Consider the following 20108-nt stretch of genomic DNA (forward strand, 5'->3'; position numbering starts at 1 on the left):
GCTGTGGTGTGTGCACGCTTGTGTGTGTGTGTGTGTGTGTGTGTGAGTGAGTGTGCGTACGCCAAGGGCAAAAATAGTGTGTTCCACATCCGCATGACTCGACATTGGATCAGTTAACATTCATTTCATAAAGCTCTGTCTTGCGTTGACAGTTTTCCACCGCAACATAAGTGACTATGGGAGTCCATTTATGAGCAATGCACTCACTCAGATGGTGGGCAAGGGGGGGGGGGGGTGATGTGATTTCTCAGCTGCCTGGGAGACCACTTCCTGAGAGGCCCACTCGTGGAGGGGAGATGCATGGGGCTTCCCATCTGTCCAAGGCAGCAACAAAAAGCCTGAGCAGCCTACCTTACCTAATAGAGTCCCCCCCCCCCACTACGTATTGGCAAATGGAAACTGGGTGTTTCTCAGTTTGAAAGCTACAAAAGAAATTGGAAATGAGAGAGTGGCTGCTTGTCAAGAAGAAGGAAGCTGTTGTCACTCCGCCACTGTTGAGATGGATCCATTCCCCATAAAGGGAAACCCAACGAGGTTGGAGTGGATTTAGTCAATCACTACACTATTTCCATTGTGGCCAACCCAAAAGTGGTCATCCCCTTATACATAAAAAATATGTACATTGTAGGGATTGACTGATATAGTATTTTTATTTTAGACTGATGCCAATTCCGATAGTTAGCAGAATAAATTTCCGATAATTGATAAAAATAACTTGTTTTTTGGTCCCTTAATGCTTACAACAATAGAAATTAATCACAGGCAGAATGTTTTACTGTTTTACAATACTAATGTCCTTTAAAGGCGGCTCGGTGGCGCACTGGCTAGCACGTCCGCCTCACAGTAAGGAGGGTGCGGGTTCGATTCCACCTCCGGCCCTCCCTGTGTGGAGTTTGCATGTTCTCCCCGTGTCCGCGTGGGTTTTCTCCGGGCACTCCGGTTTCCTCCCACGTCCCCAAACACATGCTTGGTAGGCCGATTGAGCGCTCCAAATTGCCCCTAGGTGCGAGTGCGTGTGCGGATGGTTGCTCGTCTCTGTGTGCCCTGCGATTGGCTGGCAACCGGTTCAGGGTGTCCCCCGCCTACTGCCCGATGACAGCTGGGATAGGCTCCGGCAAGCCCGCGACACCCGTGGGGATAAAGCGGTACAGAAAATGGATGGATGGATGTCCTTTAAAACAAAAAAACGCCAAAATCATCAGCTTTTTTTTTTTACCAATTATTTTGGAGCATGATGTGCATGCACTCACAGCGAACAATGAGGTACTCAAAAGTAGCGATGCCCGTGGACTGACTGAAGACAATTTTAGGTGTGTGTTTAAGAAATGGAAAATGACGGGAGCAATTTAAGGCTACAACGCCACAATTGAGTACTACGTAGCCCTCAGTCTTTGCTTGTTTACCCGACTTCACTTTATTGGGTCGTCAAGACCAATAAATGCTGTCTTAAAATAGACACCCTGCTCTTTCCCAGAAATCAAACTGGTCCGAGATTTGAACCGGGATCTCCTGACTGCGTCAACGACTACACCCAGCGCATTGCCATGTATACGGAAGGCTGTTCCATCTTCTATTTTCCGAGGAAACGCTTCCTCCTATCATCCATGCAAAAGTATTTGCGGTGGCCCAGAGCCAAAGAGACCAAAAAATAGACGAGCCGTCTGCCCTTTAAGGAGCAGCAGGACACTCTCCTTCCTGTGTGCCTTTGAAAAGGCCCAGACGCCTCCTTTGATCAGCACTCAGGAAATTTCATTAGGCCAGAGATGGGCGGATAAGAGAGCAAAGAAAGCTTTTTGTCGACGGGGAAGAGGAGGAGATAAAAGAGAGGAAGGTGGAGATGTGCCTCTCAGAGAGGCCACCAAAAAGGACAAGTCCTACTAATCATCTTCAAGTGACTAAAATCAAGATGCTGGAGTTGATTGGAACAGAGGCCGGAAACAACGTCAACGTTTAGATCATCTATCATACAGTTCATGAGTCACTTCTACACTCCCTTCTGTGTGTGAGAGAGTTGCTTCCTGGGCATTGTACAATAATGCTAAATTGGTTAATCATATGTGTGTAAATGCAGCTAGAGGGAAAAAAAAAAATCAAATAACTCTCTTCACTGGTTGAAGAGTTTGAAGTCTTGCTTCAAGATTAAGACTACCAATAAAAAACAGAGTCGCAATAGACATTTTTGAAATATTAGTTTTTAAAAATTATGTATTGAATATGTTAAAGATTTTTTTTTAATTTAAAATTGCAGGTACTTTTTAGGTGTGATTTCTAAACTGTTTTAATGATTTTTACTTATTTGCAGGTATGTATTTTTGCATTTTCACAATGGGTATTGGGTGTAAAATGGAATCTATTTTAGAATAGCAGCTGTCACAGAGTTTATGTTGAATCATTTCTCATGAGAGCCAAACAAAGTAAATGCAATGTGTTGTTGTATTTATGCGCAGCAAACAAAGCAATGACAGCGTCCCAAAGGGAGAGTGAAGAGAGGCACCTTTAACCTCATCAATCATGTATAACAGTGGCGGAGGGGGAAGCGAGGACGGACAGGGGTTGGGGTTGGGGGTGCGCGGCAGGGGGGTTGTGGGGGTCCTTATCAATCACAGACCAAAGGAGAGTCTGGCGTGTGTTTACCTTATCAATCATGTCCGGACGGTTGGTGGCGGCCAGCACAGTGACGTCGCCGAGCTGCTCGATGCCGTCCATCTCTGTCAGGAGCTGCGCCAGGACCCTGTCGCCCACGCCGCCCGATCCCGAAGAGCTGGAGAGGGGGGTGATGGAGAACATGGCGGAAAATGAGAGTAAATGACAGGATGTGATGAACGATGGATGTGAGTGGAGGGAAAATCAACTGAATGTGAAGCAGTGGTGGGAAGTAACGGAGTACAAAATACTGTTATACATTTTTCAGGTACCTGTAATTTACTTAGTTATTTTTCTCAAGCCTTATAACTGTCAAAAAGGCTTGTCACTTTTTTTAGCTTTAATTTTTTTATTACTTTAACTAACTTTCCTTTTTATGTTTTTCTTCAATTGTATGATTTTTTTTTAAATATTAAATGTCATTTTCTTTCAAGTTTGTATTTATTTTTATTATTTCCCTTTTTTTCCCTTTATGTCAGGAAAAGCCTACTCGAACAGCCGAGTATTTGGAGGACTAAAACTTGTGACAAATTTTTGCCGATTCCCATTTAACAAGAGCTTGAATGTGTTTGGTTAATTCCGAAGACAGCCATATACGCAGTTCGAAGATAATCTTCACACACTACTTCAGTTCTTTTTTACTTCATCGCTTGAAAAACATGCTCACTAACAAAGTACATTTGAGAATTTGTACTTTTGCAATTTCTACTCAAAGCAGCTGAACTTTGAAGAGTTTGCGAGAAATATGCGCCACCTTGTGGCTACTTGCCCGATCAACTGTTAAAAAACTGAATAGGTGGAGATTAAAATAATGCACAACATTTTAAGATACAATCATATCTGCGAGAACTTAAATGAGACAGGCGCAATCGAAAGCAATTGAATTTACAAGTCGATTTTACACAAGTCACTCGACTTAAGTACAAAGTGTGAGTACTTTTGCCTCCTCTGAAGTGAAGTGATGGAGTAGGTTAGAAGAAGTAAACAAGTGTTGAAACAACAAACGTGCCCAGAAAAGACACGCGTGATGGATGGATGGTAGAGCAGGCAAATTCCCTGCAAGAGGAAGTGACATCCATCACCTCTAATTGCTAATATTCGTCTTAAAAAACTCACACTACTCATTTGAAAGCCTTCGTTTGTGCAGTCTTAACAGCTTCTTTCATAAGAAAAGGGGGCAAATATACCCGTTGGCAGCAAAAGTTGAGCATACACAGCCAATGATGTCATCAAAAGGCACCAGAACATAGATGTCTATGGCCACGTTTTTATTTGTAGCCTTTTGATGAGTCAAAAAGATCCCAAATCGATATTTTAAATTTATTTACAAGAAAATATATATTTTTTAATTGAGTTTAATTTTCTTTTTTGGGGGTGGAGTGGGAAGGTATTCTATTTTTTGTTGTTTATTTTTATTCCTATTTTTGTTCTATTTAAAACGTGAGAAACTTTCCCATTTTGCATTTTTACCTACATTCTTATGTATCCATCCATCCATCCATTTTCTGAACCGCTTAGTCCCCACGGGGGTCGCGGGAGTGCTGGAGCCTATCCCAGCCGTCATCGGGCAGTAGGCGGGGGACACCCTGAACCGGTTGCCAGCCAATCACAGGGCACATTCTTATGTATCATGTTTCAATATTTGCTTCAGTTAGCTTTTTTAATTAAGATATTATTTAATATGTATCTATCTTTATATTTTTGTTCTCCGTGATTTTTTTATTATACTTAATACTGTCTGCACTATTTAGATTGAGTGTATTTATTTTACAAATTTTTATAAAGTTATTGAAGGTCTTTCTTTTGAAAACCACTGCTTAATGTTGACATTGCTTTTCATTTTATTTTTATTATTGTATTATTTGGTTTTAAATATTTTGATTTTTAAATGTTTGGAATTTCTATTTTCCAAAACCTTTATTTTTGTAGTTTTCCCTTACATTCATTTTTGTACATTCACGATAGATAATCGTGTATATAATACTGTAGGTGTTTATTTTGTAAAATGTGTTTAAATTTTTTTTTTTTATGCTTAAAATATTTCAGAGTGAAAAAGATTGTCCTCATGACAATATTCATTGGCTACATCTGTACAGTCTTGTGTAACGTTTGTCACCTTTGTGTGCTATTTTTTTGTGTGTTTTTACATTCCCCCTTAGCTCCATCTGGCTTGCCTTGCTCAATTCATCCCACGAGTTTGGACTCGTGGCAGGTCGGCTGACAGATTTACAGGTGCTTCTCATTTTTTTTCGTGTCGGTGTAGGGAATGGACGCGGACGCGCACGCGCCACGAGTCAGACAGAGGTGGTCCTCCTGTGTCAACAGTTTTGAAAGTCCCAGGGAGGGGCTGCACGAGCCACTTTATTGATTAAACATGGCAGAAAGTGCACGCGGATAAATAACCTTGGCGGATGAGGGATAAATCAATGTTCTTTAATAGTGGGTTGCTTTAGGCTGGTCAGCCGTTTTCCATTATTTACCTACTTGTATTCATACACAGCTACCCATTATCTGTCCATCCATGTATCCATCCATCCATCTGTTTATCATTGTATCGGACTCATGTCAGGGGACAGTCTGAAATCATAGCTTTGCTCACCAAACGTTTCTATGGTTTCAAATGATCTATAATTATTCAATACTTTAATTAAATGTTAATATTTACTTCCTGTTTTTGCTCCCATATCTGGAGACGGAATCACACATTTGGTCAAGAAAGGTGAGTTTTTTTAACCATTAAATTTGAGAAGAGATGGATGGAATATGTGGATTGATCATTTGGACGGACAAACAGACAGAAAGAAAAATCACACATATTTGGCCTCCCTCCGCCCCCATCTGCAAGGTACGGGAGACAATGAAACGTTTGTGTGCCTCCGGTGCATGTCGTCTGTCGAGCCAACCCCCTCAACTACCTCCGCCATCCTATTTCCTCCACACCACAGATGCGCCATCCCATTAAAGAAAGAGCGTCCACTGTGTCGGACAGGCCACAAAGAGAACGGCTAAGAGCATTTGTCACGGCCCAGACAATGAAGAAGTCTGTTGACTCAGAGGTCAACAATACTGCACGTTTTATACTTATTAATAGCACAGTTACCTTCCTCTTTCGCTGGCCAGGGCGTCGATCTCGTCAAAGAAGACGATGGAGGGAGCGACGGCTCTGGCCTTCCGAAACACCTGCGAGGTGGCAACAAAGACAGGAGAGGAGGAAAAGGGGACTTTAAAATAGATGCTGAATGGAGATCGTCCTCAGCTGGCAGCGAGCGTAAACAGGAAATGCGTCACTTGATGGCGTCATCTGACATCAAGCGCTAAAAATAATCAAATGAACAACACTGTTCACAGTTACAGTACGAACTGTGCCAGCATCTCGCATTTACCGAGGTGCGTCAAAGTCAGAGGCGGGAAAATGTTATTTCTTCTGTTACAGGTCGAATACAAAGTGAAAAATGGGACACACCTCTCTCACGGCTCTTTCAGACTCGCCAACGTACTTGCTCAACAATTCGGGACCCTGAAAAGTCAACAATGGGGGACATTAGCAAACTTTTTCATAGATATTTGAATCATCATTTTGAGACTGCCAAAAGCATTCCACTGGGTTAGAGGCACTCATTAACATGGTAATGTATCAGAATTGTGCACTGGTTTTAGTTGGCTTGTGCTAACCCAAGAAGCGAACATAATGTGACAGTCTGCATCTCCACTCTGCTCTCCTTCTCATCAACCCTCTTAAATAGATTGACTCCTTCCAATGTCAGCACTTCAACTCTTAGCGGAGGTTAAACTGTTGGTCAACTTTGATATATTCAATAGTAGTTCATTTTTTAGATGTGCTTCTACTTCTCTTGCTCGGCTTATGTAGATTAAGCAGATAAACGTTCATTTAGACTCCCGGGGAGAATTTCCTTCCTCTGTAGTTCACCCTTTCAACACAGGAGAGGACATTTTACGTCGCAGCCTGTTTGTCAACTGCAGTTAAGTGTGTATCGGCTGACTCTCGGTGGCAGAGTCGAAGCCCGTCCGTACGTGGTGACTGACGTCGTGTGTGTTTTGGTGTTTTTGAGCATCTGATAATACGAGGCAGCATCTTTTTTTCCGGGGGGGCAAAGATATTTTAATGGATTCTGGGCAACTTTAGGTTGCTGAGACGCTGAGTCCAAAATGACATCAGTTTCTTTCGATTTATAGTCACAAATCTACAGAAAGCAAAAGGTTTTGTTTTGGGTTAAATAAATTGAGTTTAAAACTGTCATTTTCTTTTTACAAATCTTATTATCTTATCTCTACATGTTTATGTCATATGTTCTTCATGTACAAATGAAAATTAAATGCTCAACTTCAGTTTTGCCTTCACCCAAGACTTTTTTTGGGCTACTGAATTAGCGTTAGCATTTCCTCATGCAGCTGCGACTTCCCGTCTCGCATGGCAACCACTTTGAAAGACAATCACTGATCAACAACTCGACAATTTGGTCCATCCGTCTCTGTCAGGATGCGGTGAATGAATGGCGGCAGGGAGGAAGGCTGAGGTGACAGTGGTAGGGGTGATGAATGAAAATGGACAAACACGGGGTCAAGGGTCACACAAGGGAGCTCTTGGCACAGGAAGTAAGGCAGCGAGATGCCCCTCCCGGGGTCATCAAGGGGAAACCTTTTCTCTAAGACGTTGATGGACATGTTAAGCCCGTGTCGGGATAATATTGATGGATGCATAGTGGCTTAAACACACGAACATGATTTGAAATCAATACATTAGTTTAAAACAAAAACAAACTTATTAGGTCCCGATTTACGTACCTGATTTTGTACTGCTGTGATTTATTTGAGAGTGGTCATTGATGTTTTACATTAAAAAAAAAAAAAACGCGTCAATGTGCCATCTCATGGAAATAAATTGAGGAAATGATGAGTTCCAAGTTTTTGATTTGACACATGACACAATATTGTTTGCGGCATGTACATTTTTCTTGTTCGTCGAACTTTGACCTGAATAAACATTCAGACATTCAGATGAAAATTACAGACTAATTAGGAGTTTTTGTTTTTGCTGTATTTGACCTAATTTTAAGTGTTTGGAAGTGACCGCAAACAACAATCCAATTTTTGCCAATAAAGGCAAACTCACTTTGATAGCCAGAAAGTTGAGGCCACTTTCATTGGCCAGGGCCTTGGCTATCATAGTCTTGGAGCAGCCTGGCGGTCCATACAGCAAGACCCCCTTTGGTGGTTGGATGCCCATGCGAGTGAAGGCATCGGGGTGCCTCAGGGGCCACTCCACAGCTTGCTTCAGTTTCAGCTTCACATCCTCCATACCTCCGACATCAGCCCAGCGGACCTGTATTGGGGTCAGGGATATTGGTCTTCAGAAGAATTACAACCTGAACAGACAAGTGAGCTGACTTACGAGATTTCAAAGATATGAGAGACCTTTGGGGCAAAACTTTGCTTTAAAAACTGAAATGTGAGTGCTGTATGGTGGCAATGAACTCAACCCAACTAACTTGGTACATCATGAACAATTCTTAAAAAAAAAATGTCAAGCTGGTTATTAGCACTGCCAGTTGAAGTTTAGAGTCAAATGAAAAGATAATAACACCACTCTCCTTAAGAACATCTGTTTAGCTTAATGCTAACAGGCAATGATATAGAGATAGATATTGTTAATTGTCGTAAAGATCAATTTATAGCTTGTGTTTGTTAAAACAATATATGGGAAGGGGACCTTGGAAGAAAAATCACAGGTTAAATTGCAATTGTAATAGTGAGGGAGGGAGGGTCGTAGGTAGATTATTTGAAAAAAATCGCTCAGCCCGACTTGAAATCCTTCACAAAAACATAACTTTATGCAGAAGCCAGTCTCATTGAAGACCTCTCAGACAAAGCCAATGGTGATAAATTATTCCGGACGGACAAACGCGTTTGAAGCACTGAAGGGAATATTTGGAAGGACGCGAGGAACTGATAATTCCGGTTGAATTATGAGGTGATGTTGGAGTCAGCCAACGGCTGCTTGTCTGAGCGAGGGTGGGAGGCCAGCGTCTTCCCGCACTAACGCTTCCACGCGCAATCCATTCTACTCTTCACGTCTTCAAATCCACGCCATGGTGCAACGCATTCGCCTGTTTTCATTCAAATCACCGCGCATTCTTGCGCGGTTCACATAACCTCTCACCATCTGCCTTCATTCACATTGAATGGTTGTCTGAAACTGGCCCCCTAAAAAAAAAATAAAAAAAAAAACTATGAACATGCTATAGTAGTGCCAAAGCTAGTTTCCACTGATGGAAAACAAAAAGAAGAATGCTCCTGGCAAAACGCTTATATTTTCCACCTGTTTCCCAGATGGGGAAAAATTTATCTGTTTCCAAAGTCATAAATGCTTGAGGGGAAAGGGATTACGAGCAAGACAGGAACAGAAAAGCAGAACAAAATTGCAGAAAATGTGCAACGATGACCTTAGCAGCGGTTGTTTGGGCAGAAACGTAGCTAAAATGGCGAATGAGAAAGGAGTACCGTAATGTTCGGACTATAAGTCGCACCGGAGTATAAGTCGCACCAGCCATAAAATGCCCAAAAAAGTGAAAAAACCCCATATATATGTATATAAGTCGCTCCTGAGTATAAGTCGCCCCCCCACCCAAACTATGAAAAAAAACTGCGACTTATAGTCCGAAAATTACGGTATTTTGTATTCTTACAGGTTGTAAAGCTGCAACATATAAGCCAGACATTTTTTTCAAACGTTTACACGACATTCCAAATCAGTCCATTTTGAACGATAAAGTGTTTTAGAGTGACAGTTTGGTAATATACTACAGGCAATTAAATGATTTTGGCACCCATTATTCATCTACTGTATGACAGTTAGAAATGTTAACGCTGTTGACAGTCTCTTCTCATTATTAAGTCATCTCGAGCTCCTTTTAACTATTCCTCCCTCTCTGTCGTTTTCTCTTCTCTCTATCACACCCCTCCACCAGCAACATCCTCCATCATACAGAGGTAACACATCCCAGGCCACCGGCGCCGTCTCCGGGGAACCAAGCACCTCATGGAAATCTGGCGTCTGGCCACATACTGTAAATACCAAGCAATTTATGGACAGCACCAAAAAGGGGGCGGAAGAAGGAGAGCGAGGAGACCATGAGAGAGAGATTGGCCGGAAAGCCAGAATGCTTGTTTAGATAGCCGTGATTGAAAAAAAGATGAAAGATAAAAGCAGAAAAGCAGACATACTGCGGTGAATGCAAGCACAATATTTTCCAAAAGATACCAAGAGTATCTTGATGACGCAAATGCACGATAATAGATTTTTGGTTGGAAACGATATGACATCGTAATAAGTACTTACTTTTGGCTTTTACTGCTCGAGGTCCCCGACAAACTTTCAATAATGTATGCCATTTGTGAGAGTTTTCCTGCCATTCCAACAGTAACCCAATAAAGCAATTGGGCAATAATCAATCAAAATATTTTGCCATATTTTTCCACAAGCGCCAATAGCAGCACGATAGTCATTTGACAATAGATAATCATATCTACACAACTTGGTGACAGCATGATAAATGTTACGTTACAATGTCTAGCAAATTTTCTCAATGCTATTGCAAATCTGCAATATTGCAATAATTACAGAAAATGGCTTCGATACAACTTAATATTTAACAATCATTTTCCAATCATTTCGACCGTCGACAATATCTTGCATAAATTTTTGGTCAATGAAGTGATTCTGTCTTGTCCCCATACATTTTGCCTATTTCTTCTGGTATTCAATTATATCAACCCTTTCCCTCTGCTGCCACCTACTGGGACAGAAAAGGCATCTCTTTCCACTACAGGTGCAGCATAGTGCAAGAAGCCCCACGTTGCATGTTGGTTTTTACGACATGTAGGCTGGCGTGCGTTGGCCCACAAGACGTGTTACTCAGCGAAACGCAAATCACTCCTCTCAGGGCTTTACGTGGCATTCTTGCTCTGAAGATTTTAACGGTCGCATGGCCAGCACGCTAGAATTAATTGGTGGAATTACAAGGTTGACGCTTTGACTCACACCTCGCTCACCCGTTCTGAAGTTTGAAGACCCCTTATTACCTTTTACTGTTGTTTTCTGAACTTTACAAGAGGAGTTGGTGCTTTGATGGGCTCACAAAGGGTGAAATAAGTTCAAGAGCCGGAATGAAACAGCTTTTTGTACAGATGACATCTCGATTAGTTTTCAACCTATGCGAGATTCTCAGTGGACATTGTTCCCCCACAATTGATTTTCTTTCAATCTAACTTATAAGGCCACACTTCTTAAAGGCACATAATGCGCATAAATACTTCTCATATTTTCCATCCAATTTTTTGCTTACAACGGGCATTCTCATTGGTGGCCAACTGCTCAACTTTGCTGAAAGCCTCACATCCATTTTGCATTGCGCTTGTCCTGATTCGGGTCATGGAGGAAGCTATCCCAACTGATTTTGGAGGATAACTGAACCAAGAACCTCTCGCCTGCAAGCCAGATGTGCTAACCACTGTAGCGCTGTGCTGTCATTGGTCCAAAGGATGCTGATGAATTCATTATGAATTAGTAAGGCACAAGTACCTCCGTACGTGATTGGAGAGGTCTTCTGAGGAACTCGAGGCATGCATTGATTGGGGCCTCCGCTGGAAGTTTCTTATATAAAAGGGATTCGAAACAAATGTTTTCACTCATGTGGATATAATCAAGTCCGGAGCTCTGCGGCTAGCTTTTCAGCTGGGCTGCCAAGGAGGAGGGCTGGGGGTCACTTTCCAGTTCCAGGAACTCGCCGCAAGGAGTGAACATCGCTGGATGTGAACAGTGTGGCAAAAAGGCGGTGCGGTGTGCACATGATAGGACGGACATATCGTCTTCATTTTCTTTTCTGTTTTTTTATGTTGCCGTCTGGCAGGAACCCTCGGTGAGCCCATCTGCTTTGAATTACCAACGGAGGATGATGTTAACCTTCTTCCTGTCCATTAGGTCCTACACATGCAATGTCAAAACATCCTTCGTCTTGCCACTGCAACACTCACTGGCTTTCTTTCCCTGCTTCTTTCAGGGGAGGTTATTTACACTTAGAATCGCTTTTTTTTTATAATTGAAAGCATTTGAGAGTTGTGTGATTTAAGGTCATCTTGTGGTACATATTGGATATCAATTCAAATGGTTGAGGGAAAGTCATCACCGCATAGTCGAGTTCACGATTCTCTGATTCATTGTTTTGTTTTTGTCAATGAAAGCTAACTAGTCAATGAGAAATTCCTCCTTTCAACTTCAACCGGGAAGCCAAACCTCCGCGCCGAACTGTGTTAGCACGAGCCATATTTTTTTTTTTAATTAAAAAACCTAAAAAGGCTCGAGTCTCAAGCTACTCTGTAAAAAAAATTTAGTGCAGCTCAGCCTTTGGCTAGTGAATATTATAGTTAGCTAGCAATGTGCTTTTGGCGTCATGACAAATTCATTAACAAATGTATTGAAATAAAACAAAATTGGAAGGGTGTAAGACGGCAATTTTTCAGCTGGTCTCAAGTTTGACACCTCTCTCCGAAAGCCTATGAAACCTTTGTACTAATCCAAAGTAATTATTTTGACTGCGGGGTGCCACATTTTGTTGTTGTTTATGGAATAAGAACAAAGCCTATTAATCCCTCCGGTTTCATCCATTTTCTGAGCTGACCTTTTATTCGGCATTGCCCCCTATTTTTGATGGAAGTTGACATTAAAGTACCCTCACATGACCGAACCCTGAAAGAAGCTGTATTAAAGTGCTTCATATTTCATGACACAATATTAATCAGAGTATTGTGTTTAAGTCCGAACACAACTCAGCGGGGGCACAAGGAACATATTAGAGCATTTTTGATTTGGGTTCCACTTGAAATCAAAGGCTTACGCTACCTTGGGAACATCGATGGAGACCTCCCTCATGGCACTGGGCTTCACCATTGACATGGCCCACTGCAAGTCGGACAAAGTGACGGTCACGTTGCCCATCAGCTGCTGGTCTGACGGGTTGTCGGATGCTCCGATCGCTCGTCTCAATGCATTTAAACCTGCAGAAAAGACGATTAGTGTTGACTGCACTTTGGTTGGCAGGCAGCTTATTCCTTTGCATGCAGCATAACCGCTAAATGCTGCTTCAGCATGTTTGCTTTGAACGTTGGGCTCCACTAATTGACCCTAGTCTGGAGACCCCAGGGTTGAACTCAGTTTATTTTCCATTTCTTCAATGTAATCACACGCTACACCCTTCAGAGATTTACAAGACCAGTCGCAGAACTTTAAAGGCAAATCTACAGCTCACTGGAAGCTAGTGTAAAGGCTTTAGATCTGGAGTAATATATTCTGATCCTTTTGTTCTGGTCACAACCCGAGCTGCAGTATTCTGAATGAGCTGCTGCTGTTTGGAGTGAGTTCAATCAAAAGACAGATACAATAATCAAGTCTACTGGAGATATAAAAAGCATCGTTAGAACTCACTGGTCAGGTCACTTTTAAAGCCCCGGAAAGAGAGGCACTGTTACTAGTTTTTAGTTGTTGTATTCATTTCATGGCCTCATAATGGAAGAGGATTCTTTAAATACCAATTTAATTAAAAGCAAAGACTGGAAAAAAAGATTTGAATTGTTGCCTTCAAATACAGCGGGCCATTAACCTGACAAAGTAAGAGCAACGGCAAGGAAGTGGGACTTGTTTACGACGTTGTGACTCGAGGCATTTCATCCCGGCTCCAACATTTAATCCAATTTAAACTCAAAAGCATTTGGGCGGCTGCGCGATGCGACCGTACACGCCGGGCAAATTCAAACCAAATGAAGGCTAATTCCCCCTTTTTGACATAAGTGGGAAGCGCATGAGGTTTGAATAGGAGACATCAGCATTAAAGCCGGGAGGAGACAGGCAAAACATTGATGTGTCACTATCAAAACTCAGCCTTTGTTCGCCACACAAAAGATGTCACGGGAAAGCGCTTAAGAAGAAACTAGCGAGGCGATGAGTGAGTTTTCACGCACAAAGCAGAGGATGTCGGGAAGAAAGAACGTATTTATTCGCAGGAAAAGGTTTTTATTAGCACAAAAGAGACAACTCTTGGCTGGAAAATTCCATGAAAGCAAAAGAAGTTATTTCAAACGTTCACGATGGACAAGAACGCGCAGTTTGTTTCACGGTGGAACTATTTCAAGTCTCGGATAGTGCGGTATTTACCGCCCCGGCATAAACGTCGGCGTACACTTATATTTATGATAGTTCGCGGTTGCTATGAAGTTGACGTTGCAGATGGATTGTGAGGTTTTAAAGAGACAATGATTTCACACTCGAAAAAAAATTCAGCAGCATTCCATCAGTCATACGCAGTCGGGGGTCAACCAGGTCGACAGGTAGCAAGTTATGGGCATGATTAATGATTTATGACAATTTATGTGTCACTCTGGGTTTTTTTTTTCTATTTGTTGGCACGTTTGTCAAACTAGTTATTGGTATAACGTAAATGTCCCCGTATCTGCATGGTGCAAACCAAAATTCCGGCAATATTTAAACAGTCTGTCTCAGATCTGAACTTGATTCTTATTTATTTCATATGCTACTGGCTTTTTTGTTTGATGCAGAACCCGATGGATTTGCCAGGTTGCATACCTGAGGACACGCCAAACCGGCTCAAGGTTAGCACTCTACAATTCCAAGAAAGGGTTGAAAACCAACGAGAAAAATAGTCTTTTTTTTCAGTCATGACAGGATGTGGGCAAATGCGTACAGCCCAATTTATATGTGGTGTGTGTGTGTGCGTGGTGTGTGTGTGTGTGTGTGTGTGTGTGTGTGTGTGTGTGTGTGTGTGTGTGTGTGTGTGTGTGTGTGTGTGTGCGTGCGTGCATGCTCATGAATTCAACCTCGTTAAGAGTTTTGTTTGAAGGCTAGTCCTTTAATCAATCATTTTTAATTGCAACAATTTAATTGACATGGCAACAGAGGCTGAAATTCGACTGCACAAAAAAAATCGAACATGCTGAACACGTACGGGAAGGAGTAGAACTGGGAGAAATGCTACAAAGTGAAAGGAATCGACTATTAGGTATAAATGACGACAAGTTCATTGAACATCTCCAGTATTTGGTAATAGATGTACCGTATTTTCCGGACTATAAGTCACTACGGAATACAAATCGCACTAGCCATATGCATGATAAAGAAGAAAAAGATATATAGTCACACTGGAGTATAAGTTGCATTTTTGGGGGAAATTTATTTGCTAAAACACCACACCAAGAACAGACATGTCATCTTGGCAATTTAAAATAAATATAGAATAGAAGCAACAACAGGCTGAATAATTGTACGGTATGCTAACGTTACATGGCACAAAATCAAGCAACTGAGAATGTGCTTGACATAACATATTAAGAGTTATTCAGATAACTATAGCATAAATAACATGCTAACAAGTTTATCGAACCATCCGTGTCACTCCAAATCATTAAATCCAACTAAATCTTCATCCTCTGTGTCAGTTCTAAACAACTATGCTAACTCCTGAGGTAGAAGATGTAGCACTTTCTTTTCTACGTGGCTTACTCATCGTCAGTTGCAGTTCCAATTATTCCACAGGGCTAGAGCGCCCTCATGCGGTTTAGTGTGAAAATAACATGTGAAATGTGTAAATAATTTCCCACACAAGTCGTTCCTGAGTATAAACTATAAAAAAAACTGCGAATTCTAGTCCAGAAAATACGGTAGGTTAGTGCTTCGGATCGATACGAGCAGCACAGGAGGCCTCATTGCCCCACCACTGGTTGGTACTAAACGAACAGGAAACAACGCGAGATAAGGAAAGGAAAATTCTTAACTAAAGAAAGCAGGCCCGTTTTATAACTCAGAATTAAACCCTGCACGTGGGCAATGATTAGTAGTTCCAAAGCCATCCTGCAACTGCGTTTCAACCCCACAGTTGGCTAACCGTATATTAGCGACAACCATTTCCAGCGCATGTGTGCGCCTTCCTGCTCAGAGGCAGCGGGGTTCTCGGTGTGGCAAATGTTGAAGTGGTACGGACGGGCCGGGAGCCAGCATGCAGTCACCGGGAGGGGGGCTGCATCCTGTTTGCAATTTCCAGCTTGAGGTGAGGGAAACGTGGCGACAAACACAATGAACGCAGGTTTGTCAACAAGTCAAGTTGGGGTCAGCGTGTTTCTTCCAATCGAGTACGAGATCCCCCCCCAAGGGTGCCGCATCTCATCACTCAAACGACGCTAACATTGCTTAGCTTGCACAAAAAACATCTGGTCTGAGTGGAAGCGAGATGGCGAGGCAGGATGTGGAAAGAAGCCGGAGTGAGGCGGGAGATGTGGCGTACCGGCCCCAACGCACAACATGTGCACTTAACCCCCCAAGGCGGCAGATCCCGGCGCTGAGACAGTGGCGGTAGTAGCGGTAGCGGCCTCCGCCCCAGAGAAGACGTTGCCATCACAAACACATTTGGGAAATGTTCCCTACCATGCATGTTTTGTGGATGTGGGAGGAAACCAGAGTGCCCGGATGAAACCCATGCAGGCACGGGGAGAACATGAACTCCACACAGAGAGGCCGGAGCCAGAATCGAACCCAGAACCTCTGCACTGTGAGGCGGATGTGCTAACCAGTGCAACACCGTGCGCCCTACTACAGCAATAGTACTAGATAACTTAGCAGATCCAATATTTTCATTGGCTTAAATACGATCAGATAATTACTAGGACATTTTGCTACCTGTGACCGAGAAAAATTATAATGATTAATAACCAACTCTGTACTTATAAAGTTGGACCATTTGTTTTGCAAATGTCTTTTCTTGCATATTCTGATCCCACTCAATCTCTGGAAAGAATTGGGAGTGCACATAAGGTTCAAATTAAAGTGTGTTGTGCTGTCGCTGCCCCCCCCCCCTTTTTTTTTCCTCCCCTCTGCCTGTCTTCCTTCCCATCGGATGTTTTCATAACCAAACCAAATGTGTGCTCTGAGAAGGCCAAAAGCACTCAGGAGAGAGAAGATCCCGAAAGCCAAAAATGTTGGAGTCACATTGTTGAATTGAGTTTCCGCTGCCCTGCAGGCATCCGTCAATCTCGTCACAAGCTCTATTAGGATTGCCCAATAGTAAAAGGTGACATTCTTGAGTTGTGTTTATCCACTGATACGGTCCAAAGTATAGACCCTATAGACTGGAGTTCATTCACAATTTTCGGACCAATTAAGACTGGATTTGTGCTCTTCATCTAATATTTTTTCTAAATTTTTACTGTTCACTAATGTTTTTTAGTACCCCCTATTTTGCATTTTTTTTATTTAATATTTGATCATTTTTTTCTTATAATATTTCCCAGTTTTGGTCTAACATTTGTGAGAAGTATTTTTTTATTATTTATGTAATATACGTAAGTTTTTTCAATTCCCTAGTATTGATGTGATTTTAATTTAATATAAAAAAACAATCCAAGACTTTTGTGTGACTTGACTAATGGTTGTCAAGCGATGTCAATATTTATGTTCAGGGTTGAATGTGTTTCTATTTCTCAAGAGCATGTGGAGGGACAGCGTCTCTCGAGTAAATTGCAGAATATTTTGGGCGTTATGCCATCGCACAACCGCCGGAACGTATTCATGACTTGCTCGGGCTTCCGGAATACCTGTGCGGTATTTACAAAAGACATCATCTGCTTTCTCCTGAAAAACCGGCTGTATTTAGTATTATTTACAAATATTTGTGAGTTTCTCATCTAATTGTTTGACATACCCAAGAGCGCAATGTAGGCCAAATCGAGCTCCTCCTGCATACATCTGCCTTTTAATTTCCTTTCCGCCGTTTAACTGTTTTAACTGAAGCATGTTAGCCAAATCATTTGGGAGGGGGGTGGGGTGGGAGCAAATTACTTTCAGTTGTAAAGAGAGGGAAGTAAATCTTTCTGTTTATTATTGCTCATAATCAATGTTATGGCCACCCTATTTTTTGTTTTGGTGGGCTTTCCCTATTTACAGATGCTTGTAAACAGCGGGGCCTGGATGTGGCACAAACTAAACAAGCGCGTGCACGCATGCACACACATGCCTGGAATTGAGTCCATCCAGCTAGACACCAGAAGACCACATGACGGCTTAAAATTTTCAATGCAACATCTTCTAATTTCTTATTCCTGATGCACTATCTTGAAATAATAATTTCAAAAAAATAAAATAAAAACAGCGGCTTATATCTAGGAGGGTCTGATTTGATTCAATGTTCTTCTTCTTGAGCAGTATATCATTTACGCTCTTCAATTTAGAAGCTCATTTATGTGCGAAGACAACAAGATGTAGAGAATGAAATATGGCCAGCTAACTGAGTCCACAGTTGAATCAAGCAACTCCATGACTTGTCCCAAAAATGCAACCATCCACCTGCAGTCTGCAGCCTGCTTCCATTTATCCCAAAATAAATACCTCGACTGTATCCAGACCTGTACCTAGATCCTTGAAAACCTGCCAGTCACGCCAATTTACAGCAAAAACGTGCTCACGGACCACCCAGGACGCATACACACATATACCAAGTCAGAATGTGTGTCATTTGGGTGTGTGTGAAGAGTTGTGGGTGAGGAGGGGGAGGATGAGGAGAAGGAAGAGGACGTGGTTTTGGTGGTTTATGTCTTTGGGATTGGAATACCACGGAAACCCCCAACTTCCTTTTATGTCAATATCAACACACGAAATTTAAAACACAAGTCATTCTGGAAGGAGGATGCCAGCAGTGATTATGGTTTGGAGGCGCTACAGCACAAAAAAAGGTGAGGTCAAGAGATGGAACCGTGGTCAGACCATTAGGTACACCTGCATGAAAGTCATTTAAAATGACACAGGTGACCAATATTCACTTTTCATTGGTGGGGTGGTAGTCAGTCATAATGTCGGAATAGTCGTGTAAAATCTGACTTAGTCCACCACAATTTGACCTGAAATAATGTTATAACTAGAAAGCTGTATTTCAATTCAATATAAAAAAAATATAAGAATAAAAAGAAAATCTATAGATATGATATATATATATATTTTTGAAAATCACTTGTGACTATCCTTACCAGCTTCTTTGCAAACAGCAACAAGGTCGGCGCCAACATATCCGTGAGCGGCGTCAGCCAGCCGTTCCACTTCCTGCGTGGTTGCGTCGCATGGGATAGAGCTTAGATGCTTGTGTAGAATGTCGGCACGTTCGGCAGGACCGGGAATTCCAACCTGTCGGTGGGTATTGCGGTTAGTGACCATACCATTGCGTCCTCGTACCGGTACAATAGGAAGCGATATTTGCATAAATCGGGAATGTTTTGTATTTATAGATAATTTTACATTACACTTGGCATTGCAATGAGCATATTTACAATAGAGGTGGCCTTAAAGAACTCCCAAAAAACATTGCACTTCTATATTGATATAAACGGAGAGAATGCAGTGGGTACAATTTGAGGAGAAATATGCATTTGACTTTTCCATCAGGTACCTCCAGCTCCTTGTCAAAACGTCCAGGTCGCCTCAATGCCGGATCAAGAGCATGGGGCCGATTAGTGGCCCCTAAAACCAGAAGCTGTCCTGAGTGGCCCTCCTAGACAGAATCAAGAATTATTCTAAAAATGCAAATACAATAATAATCAATAGGGGTTCAAGTGATGTAAATGTGGCAAAAATATATGTATGTATAATTTTAGAGCAAGAGGGAGAGTCTTAAAATCCTGACAACAAGCCACAGAGCAACACTGATAGGTTCCAATGGATTAAATTCTGTATAGCTTGAACAAAAAGTAATATAAACACTATTATTACGTAATAATAAATATTACAATGGAATGATTCGCATTTCTCCTAAACAAAAAAGTTTTTCATATTCAATTATATGCACATACTACACTTTCTAAATCCATTTATCCATCAACACCGCTTATCCAATGTAATCTAATTAAAATCAGTGCTTACCGAAACCTTTTTCTAAGGTGAAATTAAATTTTGATGTATCGAAAAAATATTTCAAACAATTTCTCTTTTATAAGTGTAACTTTACAATAAAGCGCTCATGATGCTGCAAAATGTTATGAAAAAGAAAAGGTTGAACTGTTGCCTTGACTCACTGCTTTGCGTGTCTGAATGTCTTGATTGCTAAATGAGGAGGATGAGTGCTCCTCCTTTGGCTGAGATTCCACCCCAGTAAGCCGTAATGAAGGCAGGAATGAAGGAGGAGGCGGAGGAAGTGATTTGTCCAACAGATCAACCATGTGCATAACCTTGATCCTCTGGACAGGAAGTCTTATAGCACCTCTGAAAACAACTACTCCTAGCTGATAATCGTCCGGTCGCAGTGACCCGAGAACTCTATTGTGTGTGTGCGTGCATGCGTGCGATCGAGTCCAACAAACCGGCATGATGTCTTAAGCAGTCCAAACTACAACATGTGCCAAACAAT

At 41.9% G+C, this 20108-nt stretch overlaps 1 protein-coding gene across 1 annotated transcript in view; it reads right to left on the reverse strand.

Moving 5' to 3' along the window:
• Positions 1-20108, reverse strand: part of spata5 (spermatogenesis associated 5) — a 70709-nt gene that overhangs the window by 45003 nt on the left and 5598 nt on the right. The window contains exons 10-16 of the mRNA XM_037263109.1: positions 19155-19256; positions 18739-18892; positions 12560-12714; positions 7775-7984; positions 6107-6160; positions 5744-5823; positions 2635-2761 (exon numbers count right to left, since the gene is read on the reverse strand). Coding sequence (XP_037119004.1) covers positions 2635-2761; positions 5744-5823; positions 6107-6160; positions 7775-7984; positions 12560-12714; positions 18739-18892; positions 19155-19256 — 882 coding nt within the window. The remainder of the gene's footprint in view (positions 1-2634; positions 2762-5743; positions 5824-6106; positions 6161-7774; positions 7985-12559; positions 12715-18738; positions 18893-19154; positions 19257-20108) is intronic.

Source organism: Syngnathus acus, chromosome 10, assembly GCF_901709675.1.
Source record: "Syngnathus acus chromosome 10, fSynAcu1.2, whole genome shotgun sequence".
Taxonomy (NCBI): domain Eukaryota; kingdom Metazoa; phylum Chordata; class Actinopteri; order Syngnathiformes; family Syngnathidae; genus Syngnathus; species Syngnathus acus.